Raw genomic sequence first — 10,073 nt, 5'->3', positions numbered from 1 at the left:
AGAAAAACAAACCGTGAACAAAGACTGCAGAGGAACACCAAGTCCGACTCCAGTCCGACTAAGAGTACACATGCAGGAATAATCGGACTATGAATCACATTGTCCAGGTATGTTAGTCCGACTAAGACTGGCTTGATTTCAGTGGGACTAACTTGTTTTCATGACATAAAGAAAACCGAATTATTGTCTTAGTCTGGCTGAAATTTGACTTTTAACATGCATGTAAACGCACAGAGAAGAGATGAAACTAGTGTTTTTAACCCAGTTTTACCAGTGATCTCACCTACTGCAGCTTTAAACTCTGAAGGTGCTATGGATTGTCTTGTTTTTTATTTGTTTGTGTTGTCATTTATAAGTAGTTTTAATATGTTATTGTTTTATTTTGAATGTCGTCTTCATTATAATGTCTCCATAAAGCACTTTTTTTGAGTTAAAGGCGTCGGGGGGGGATTGGAGGGGTGTGTCTCGAAAAGTACAGGCACAACAAAGTTTTGCTGAGGTAATAAATTACACCAGTGGAAAACCACACACAAGGGCATTTACTCACAGGCAAAAAAACCTTAACAATCACTCGAGGGGCTGTGAAACAGTAAAGCACGAGACGGTGACAGAGAGAGGTGCCATCTTTAAAAAGCAGAACACAAACTGTGCTAGTGTATCGCGGCGCTTTTAAAGTCCGTTAATTGTCACTGGTCCAGTAAAGGAGGAGAGACTGCGATGCTCCCAAAACACACGCACGGATAAAGCTGCAGACGGCGACGTGAAGAGAGCTCAGATCTCTGTGAACTCATCAGACACAGAGAATCTTCATTTTCAGGACACACGAGTGCCTGTAAATACAGACTCGCTCGCGTAAAAGTGACACATTTACAGATTTATGTTTGGTTTTTGTCCGTGGACGCGAAGCCACACTTTGTACGGTGCATGTGGACGTACTTGATCCTGGAGACTTTGTTTAGTGTCCGAGGCTTAGGATCAAAACGTCCAGGTCCATCGCGGAGACTCCGGTCAGACGCGTCCTTGAGGCTGCTGAGACCGTCTGTCCTCCAAGCAGCGACAAACCCACATGGACACCACCTCTGTGTTGCCGTCGTTGTACTGCGTGATGAAGGGATGATCCTGAAAGAGGTGAAAAGTGCCACTTGAATCATTCTTGTTCAGAAAACATGACGGTGAGTCAGTTTTAAATAGGAGTACATACCTTTTGCGGCTAAATCAGTCCTTATAGATTTCATTTGAACCACAAAACGCCACACATGAATAGCAGACACTTTATTAAAGGTCCCATATTATACCCTATTAACCCAAGTTAAACTAGGTCCTGGTGCCCTAATGAACATGTCTGTGTCATGCTTTAGTCAAAATATCATAAGGATGAAGCACAATAGCAGTTCAATAACTCTGCCAAAACAGCCTTTTTCAGAACGCTCGGTTTTGTGCCTGATCATTTACATGTGAATGAGACCCAGGTAAACACACATCCACTGCTTTCAGGGCAGTGTCGATCTAACTGTCGCCACTTATCACCTATTGTCGTCACAACCCCCGCTCCATATACCCCATAGTAATGTCCGTTTACCCGTTGTTACTGCGTTTCACCGTAATGCATAGAGTGACCACAATTTTGGCTTCTCGCGATCATAAAAAAAAATCGAAGAAAAACGATTAAAGCCCAATTTATACTTCTGCGTAAAGTGCTCTGCGTAGGTTACGCAGAGTCCTCTGCGTCGACGCAGAACCTGTTGTAGAGTCTCTGCGTCGTCTCCGGCTGCACGGAATATTTTTTAAGTTTCCGTCACTCCGTCAAGGGACAACGGAGACGGCAAGAGCTGCGATTGGTCCTCAGGACAGGCCGAGCTAAGCTGCTCTGTGCCGGCTCACAGTGAGCAGCGAGCGTCCACAGAGGGCGGAGCTGAACACCGCCGACTTCGTCGCTGCCGAACTATAAATACGTCATATCTTAACACACACAGCACATGTTTAGACTCTAAATGGCCAATTTCTCGCCTGAAATTATCTTAAAACTGCGTTCTGGGACACAGAAAAGTGACAAACGGCCGCTGTTTCAACAACAACAGTCTTTCTCCCTCGGACGCCATTGCTCACTGTAGCCAAAAGCACAACAACCTTGCGCAGCGACCCCTACTGATCGGGAAATTGCAGCGCCTATCCGTCACCACGACGCAGAAGTATAAAGGCTCGAGTGGTCTACGTGGTGACGCAGACGGATAACGCATTACGCAGTCGGAGAAGTATAATGTGGTCTTAATGCGCCGTGCGGCGTGTATGTAAATTCCCATGCTAGAAAAAGACCCTGAACGCACCAGTGTAACTGCGGCTCCAACTGACGTGTGTGGCTCAACAACACGAGGAGAGAACGTGGAAACACGACAGAAAGGCAGCCTTTGGTTGAGAAGAAATGTAGGACAACATCTACATCTTTCTGCAGTGCTTTCAAACACGTGCTCCTCATATCACCAATCCACACACGCCACTCGCTAACCACAGGCACGTAACTGGTGCGTTCAAGGTGTCCCTCCAGCATAGGAATTTACACACACGATCAACAACAAAGGGCTTGTGAAGCTTGTGAACATTTTTTTCATAAATTAAATATATCCACTGGACACAAAAATCTTCTGAGGCTGGAAGTTTGTGTAAAACACTTTGCTCCGCTGTGCAGCCACTCTTCCTCCCTCGCCTGCACTCTCGTATTTCACAGGGACAAGGGGGAGCTACGGTGGAGCTGTGAAGTACTCTGTGAAGTACTCTGTGAAGTACTCTGTGAAGTACTCTGTGAAGTACTCTGTGAAGTACTCTGTGAAGTACTCTGTGAAGTACTCTGCCTGGCGGGATGCCAACATTCACGGTGAAAATGTCCGCACTGTCGTCACTTGGTCGGGAGGTGTAAACATCGCATGTTTTATCGCCTATACTTACACAAAGTGGAACCACTAAAACGTGACTGAGTCTTGTTTTTTCACATTTTGGGGACTGGTATGGCCCCCTGAGTCCCAAATATAAGTACTAAAAGATTAAAAAGTTGATTTTGCACAAAAGGGGACCTTTAAATCCAGTTGATCAATGTCTTCCTCACTATTAAGTATATTTTCTCTAGGAAATTTCGAGCTACATTTTTAATTAATCTTTCACAGAAAGCATTTGCATTTGACGATTAGGTTGATTTAAAAAAAGAAATTGCACAAATGATGTACAAATGTAAATGGTGTATTATTATATGAGGTAAAACAGCATGGAGTGAGAGTAATAGGGCTGTTTAACGAACAATTACTGCAAACTAAGACCAAAATATCTCTGTGTTAGTCAAAGGAGTCAAATTATGGGGAATTCTCAATAATGGGAATGACAATTTGCCTCATTCTGAATCTCTTTTCTTGTCTCCTGATTTGTTTTAATAGCACGTATGAATATAATAACCAAAGTGCATGAAAAGCTGGAAATTGATTGTTGAACATTAAGCTAAGGGCACCAAAAGTTTACACTTCCTCTCCATTTGACAGAATATCGTTGTTGTTATTGAAGTTTTCATTTTCTACTTTATATTGTTCTTTTAGTTTCTCTATTTTTATTATCAGTTGAAAAAGAATGTGTTAAATTTCACATACATTCTTATCATCCAATATTTGTCAACCAGATGGAGTGAAACCAAGAATATAAAATAAGTAATAATTAAGCAACTTCTATGCAGGACACTCGCACCACTAAAGTAAAATAAATTAGATTACTTCTATGATTTTTTTTTTCAAATCAAAATTCGAAAATAAGAAATCAATTTCAAAATTCATTATTTCCTGTATGATAACTTAAATTTAAATGAAATTAACAAATCACATTTTACATTTATTTAATCAGGATTTAGTATTAAAACTGCACATTCTGGAACAAACACGTAACGCCATACATGACCTTTAGAATAACTGTCATCGCTTGAAAACAACAAAAAGAACGGAAATAGCCGTAAAACACAAGTAATGAGCCTCCTCATAAAAAACAGAGAAAAGTATATTTTAACAGCTTTCACACATTTTTTATTCCTATTCTGCAATATTATTTTATTATCAGACAGATTGAAGCTACAAACATTATCACACTGCAATGAGGAGTATGCTGTTGAGCCTCTACTTGTATAATTATTCTGAAGAAATAATAATAAAATACAAATAACCCTAAGTGGAACAGTCTTAAATATTAATGGCCGACAGATTTTGTTTTAAATGCAAAACGTTTAACTAATGGCTCGTCAGGGGCATTTAAGATAAATAACGTTGGAGTTTTACGACCTAAATGAGTCATAACAGGTTGTAAAATAGGCTTTGTGATAAAAGGTAACAGTGGCGTCAACAAACCGTCTCTGTCACTCATTTTAAAGTGACTGGAAAAGTGTTTTCGGTATTTTCAAAAAAGGCAAAAAAAAACTGCCTTAATCTCGACTGGATTTTCGTGAATTTTGCCAACTTTGAAATAACGGCTCGGGTCGGACCCGATTTGGACAATAATTCAGGTCAATTAAAATAGTGCTTTATTTAAAATATGGCTTAAAGAATAAATATAAAGTGAATAACAAGTAAATAAGTTAAGTTAATATAACTGTAAGAACACCTATAGGGAAACTGCAATTTACCCATCCTCTAACAGGAACCTAGAGATAATGGGCAGTTCCCAAGGACAAACCGGAGTTACTTTACACACTCAACAAAAGTTAATAAAGAAGAACTGATTCTGATGAATCTGAATTTGTATCGGTAAGGTTCACTTTGGTACAGTACAGGACGGTGTGGCTCAGAATGATAAAGCCTTGGGTCAGGCTTGGGTTTCGACTGTGATATTGCACCGGAACAACAACGGCGACAATTGACGACATCGTGGCTGCTTGTCCCAACAAGACGCCAAAGCTTTGTATGAGAATAGACTTCCATGGGATATTTACACTCACCACAAGGTGAGTGTCCAATTAGCTGACTGTCATGGATGACGATTGTAGCCTGGTTATTGTGGTTACAGACAGCGACGATCAGAGTTTGTTTCAGCTTACTTTAACTGTACCAAAGTTGGGTCGGGCTTGGACAAAAAAAAAAAACAAAGAAAAGTTTGGTCAATATTCTCTCGGGCTAGGTCGGGTTCGACAACCTGGTGATGGCCATGCGTCGCCGGTGTATCGCTAATGGAGGCTAAACGTTATTGAAGTTTGTGAACTTGGATCATCGACCCCCATTGTGTTCTTCCTGTCATTACTCCAGGACTTCCGTTTTGAAATTGATCCTAATGCTCATAAATTAAAGCCACTTTATTGATAAAGTTGTAATGTTATTTTTGGATAGTTACTCTGTTTTGTCGCATAACAATAACCACACGTTTTTCTTCGTACGTTTATATTTTTGTTGAGTGTATATAAAGCCCAATTTATACTCCTGCGTAAAGTGCTCTGCGTAGGCTACGCAGAGTCCCCTGCGTCGACGCAGACCCGGTCGTCTCCGGGTGCACGGAATATTTTTTAAGTGTCCGTCACTCCGTCAAGGGACAACTGAGTCAGCAAGAGCTGCGATTGGTCCTCAGCACAGGCCGAGCGAAGCTGCTCTGTGCCGGCTCACTGTGAGCACCGAGCGTCCACAGAGGGCTGAGCTGATCCCCGCCGACTTCGTCGCTGCCAAACTATAAATACGTCATATCTTAACACACACAGCACATGTTTAGACTCTAAATGGCCAATTTCTCGCCTCAAATTATCTTAAAACTGCGTTCCGGGACACAGAAAAGTGAGAAACGGCCACTGTTTCAACAACAACAGTCTTTCTCCCTCGGACGCCATTGCTCACTGTAGCCAAAAGCACAACAACCTTGCGCAGCGACCCCTACTGATCGGGCGGGAAATTGCAGCGCCTATCCGTCACCACGACGCAGAAGTATAAAGGCTCGAGTGGTCTACGTGGTGACGCAGACGGATAACGCATTACGCAGTCGGAGAAGTATAATGTGGCCTTAACGATAAGAGAATCTCACGGTTCTCTACAATTACATGGTCTTTAAAATGCTGGTTGTGTTCACTTGTTAAAACTGTGGCGCGGCTCAAACAGAGACGTCACGTGTGACGTCTCAATGACAGCGGCTCCAATCACCGGCTTCATCTGATCGGCTTTTACAGAGCAGAGCTTGGGGTCGCAGAGGTCACATTAGGGGAGGCAGAGGTGAGAGGGGAGGAGGCGCTAAAGCAGGCAAAGTCCACCGAGGCCGACCGCGGATTGGATTTGTCCCGTCGAGGTGTCCAATTAGACAAACAAGCCTGCAGCTGGCCGGTTTAAATGAAGTTGTCAACACTGATTTCAACTAAAGCCGTCCTTAACAACAAGCGACTGTCACTGTTGTACACCGTAAACAGGAGCTCACTTCTAAGTAAAAGCATCAGTCAAAGACACTTCCTCTGTGATTCAAGGTCACAAGTGTAACTTGACCAATAAATTGTGTGGGCTGAAGCAGAATAAAGGCCAGTGTCAGCTGATGTATCAAAAGTGTTTTAAATATACTATATGTTATATAGATGTTTTTTAATAACCAGCATCAGATGAATACTATTTAATGAATCTTTAAATATGGGGGAATGTATTTATGCTCGTTTGTTCTCTGAAACTTATTAAAAGTGAAATGTTTCCATTAATGTTTAGTTTTTAAACGACCTACTTCAACTATCGTATGATGTCAGCCAATTAGCAACAAACTGTTTAAGTAGATAGGGTCATTTTAGCTTTTCTGAGGTTGGTCAGTTAGTCAAGGCCACTGACTTTGGTTGAGACTGAAAAAACTCTAAGACGGATTTGTAGAAAAAAATGAAGTCTGTTATGTTTTAAACCGGACCGAAAGTTATGAATTAATTTGAAGCGAATGATTTCATGTTTCAAGATCCCACAAGATTGTTTTACATGAAACAGCCCAATCACTTTGTCCATTTTTGTGTGTGTGCAGGTTAAAGAAACTCCTAAACAATGAACATTGGAGGAACCCAACCAGAAGAAGACCGTCTTTTGTAATTGTCTAGCAGAAAACTGCATATAGAACATTTTGTAACAAACACCAAACGTGTAAAAATGTTTGTTCCAACGTGACACAAACATATTTTCCTATGACTTTGCTGTGCAAGGCTGTAATGTGTGTGTGTGTGTGTGTGTGTGCGTGTGTGTGTGCTGACAGCAAACAAGCCAATCTTATGGGTATGAAAACACCATCTCACTACAACATTAGCAGGCCGGTGGTTTGAATTGCGTTTGACGCAGAAAGTGACTCCAAGGTGAGCGCTACTGTTGTCAGCTGTTTCTTCTGGGGTCAGACAATGTTAAATACCCAGCAGCAACACCCAAACTGGTGCAGACAATGTAAGATTAGCAGCAAAGTAGGACAGACTGGGTACTGACGGTCCACTTTCCTCCTCCCGAGACTCTTCCTGCCCATTTGCAGTTTGCACGGGAGTGAAGATGACATGATACGACAAATAACATTTTTGCAACAAACAACTTTCTGCAGAACCTCAGCTTATTTATCACCAAAATCAGTTAGTTGGGTAAAGAATCATAAAAGCACATAACAGGAAGTTGCTTTGCACTCAATGAGTTTCTTTGCTTGTTGATGCCGCCAAAATTGTAGTGTAGTTTGCTGTAGTTGTGTATTTTAAAAAGGAAAATGGTAACACTTTGCTCTAATCCTGCACAAACTGTAGAGACAGTGAAGGACTGGGGGGGAGCCCCATCAATCCTGTTGTCCTTCTAATGGGCAGCTGGGGTTAACACAGTCTGAGGTTAATTACTCTCATATCAGTGCAGGCGCGTGTGTGTGTGTGTGTGTAGTGTGTCAGTATGCGATGGGTGGAGTGGACGCTCCTGGGCACCCCTACGTGCTGAACACCCATCTCATCAATCATTCTCTCTTGCCTCGGTAGAGAGCGAGTGATACAGAATTAAAGGAGGAAGTCCTGAGTGATGCTTTTAAAATTCAGTTCTCCACCTCTGCTCCGGAAATTAACCCCGATAGGCCGGACACATCTGCAGGAATTTGACCTGGATGAAGGTGTCTTGGTGTGTCTCGTCATAAAACACACACACACACACACAGCAGATAGACAAACATATAGGCCTAAAACACTGTGCTAGTATGAAGCCGTGTCCCATTTGCTGGACATAATTTACAGCTTCATGACAGAATACAAACTTTTGATATGTTGACCGATTTTTAAAGTGCAAGTCTGGTCGCTTTTTTCTCTACAGAGCTAGAGTTTCAGAGTACATCTTTTTTTACGACACCGCCACAAACATCCATCGCCGACCACTATATCTTCACTGTTTAAAAAAAAAAACAACTCTCTGTCCTTCTCCCTGTGTTTTTCAATTCACGCCATTTAAAAAAAAGCTGGTCATTCCCTGTTCCTCACTTCCTCCAACATCAGTTTTCTCTGCACTTTTTTCCCACTGGCTCTGCCACGATGAACGTCATAAATAAGGCAATCGCGGCTATGATCTTACAGCCTGTACCTGGCTAGGGTTTCTCGAAAAATCCTGCATAGTTCTGGTTTAAAGATGGCTCACGTGTCTCGTGGATTGACAAATGAATCATTACCTTTTTGACCTGCAGTGTATGAGAGCTGAGCATTTGTCTAATATATAAAAGCAAACTCCACAAACTTATTTTGTGTAGCAGATCTTTTCTTACCTTTCTAAATTGTGACGTTTCTCATTAACCTTTGAATTTCATCTTCCACAGAAATGAATTCATTGACGTGCGCACAAATCATCACAATCATCTAATAATAAATTTGCCCACAGTTTTTAAATGAAGTGTGAAACACGTACTGTAAGTGAGGAGTAATAACTGCAGAGTGAGTAACTACTTGTTGGGTCACTGAAGGTGTTCGGACTTTATTCTGTGGCGGTGTGTTTGTGTGTCTGTGTGTGTGTGCGCAGACGAAGGTGTGACGGGGGACGGACCCATTTAAAAGTTACATTAATCACCGCCCGGCCACATCAAAATGGGATAATCACCTGCGACTGCTTTGCTGGAACAGAATGGGCCTGAACCCTGGGGAAATTCCTACCTAACTCTGTAATTGTTGGAAGCCTTTGAAGGGTCTGTTTAATCTAAGATTAATTTATGCATTTTTAAATAACACTATGTATGATTAATATCCTCAGAAGAAATTAAAAGCAGTTTGAAGCAATTATAACATGAGACTGGTCATCACCTCATTAGAATGATGTCGGAGGAAACACGGTGTGCGTGTCAAAGTGTGTGTGTGTGTGTGAGAGAAAGAGACAGAGAAAAGGGTGAAGAGGTAGATAGAATAACTAGAGCTTTACAGATTTACATGCTAATCACTGGCTCCCACTGGAAACACCGACTGCTGCAGTGTTTCTGAGTGGATACTTGAGTTGATATTAGGGCTGCAACTAATGATTATTGATTCATCTGTCGATGAGTTGTGTAGTCCATATCAAAAAATGGTTATTCGCATTTCCCCAAACCAAAGTCCATAGAGAAAATTGCTGTTTTCAGCGACACATGAGCTACTGGGTCATCTGCTGCCTTGTTTTGATAAAGCCCAATTTATACTCCTGCGTAAAGTGCTCTGCGTAGCCTACGCAGAACCTGTTGTAGAGTCTCTGCGTCGTCTCCGGCTGCACGGAATATTTTTTAAGTGTCCGTCACTCCGTCAAGGGACAACGGAGACGGCAAGAGCTGCGATTGGTCCTCAGGACAGGCCGAGCGAAGCTGCTCTGTGCCGGCTCACAGTGAGCACCGAGCGTCCACAGAGGGCGGAGCTGAACACCGCCGACTTCGTCGCTGCCAAACTATAAATACGTCATATCTTAATACACACAGCACATGTTTAGACTCTAAATCGCCAATTTCTCGCCTCAAATTATCTTAAAACTGCGTTCCGTCACACAGAAAAGTGACAAACGGCCACTGTTTCAACAACAACAGACTTTCTCTCTCGGACGCCATTGCTCACTGTAGCCAAAAGCACAACCTTGCGCAGCGACCCCTACTGATCGGGCGGGAAATTGCAGCGCCTG

The 10,073-nt window shown here is 42.3% G+C and overlaps 1 protein-coding gene across 1 annotated transcript in view; it reads right to left on the bottom strand.

The window, feature by feature from the left end:
- Positions 1 to 847: 847 nt before the first annotated feature.
- map2k5 (mitogen-activated protein kinase kinase 5) overlaps positions 848 to 10,073 on the bottom strand; it is a 66,208-nt gene continuing 56,982 nt past the window's right edge. The window contains exon 22 of the mRNA XM_083901180.1: positions 848 to 1,119. Within this exon, the coding sequence (XP_083757306.1) occupies positions 1,009 to 1,119 (111 nt within the window). The 3' untranslated portion in view covers positions 848 to 1,008. The remainder of the gene's footprint in view (positions 1,120 to 10,073) is intronic.

This window comes from Microchirus variegatus (genome assembly GCF_963457635.1).
Source record: "Microchirus variegatus genome assembly, chromosome: 14".
NCBI lineage: Eukaryota > Metazoa > Chordata > Actinopteri > Pleuronectiformes > Soleidae > Microchirus > Microchirus variegatus.
The sequence above is the reverse complement of the archived record's forward strand: the minus strand, read 5'-3'. Positions and strand labels throughout refer to the sequence as shown.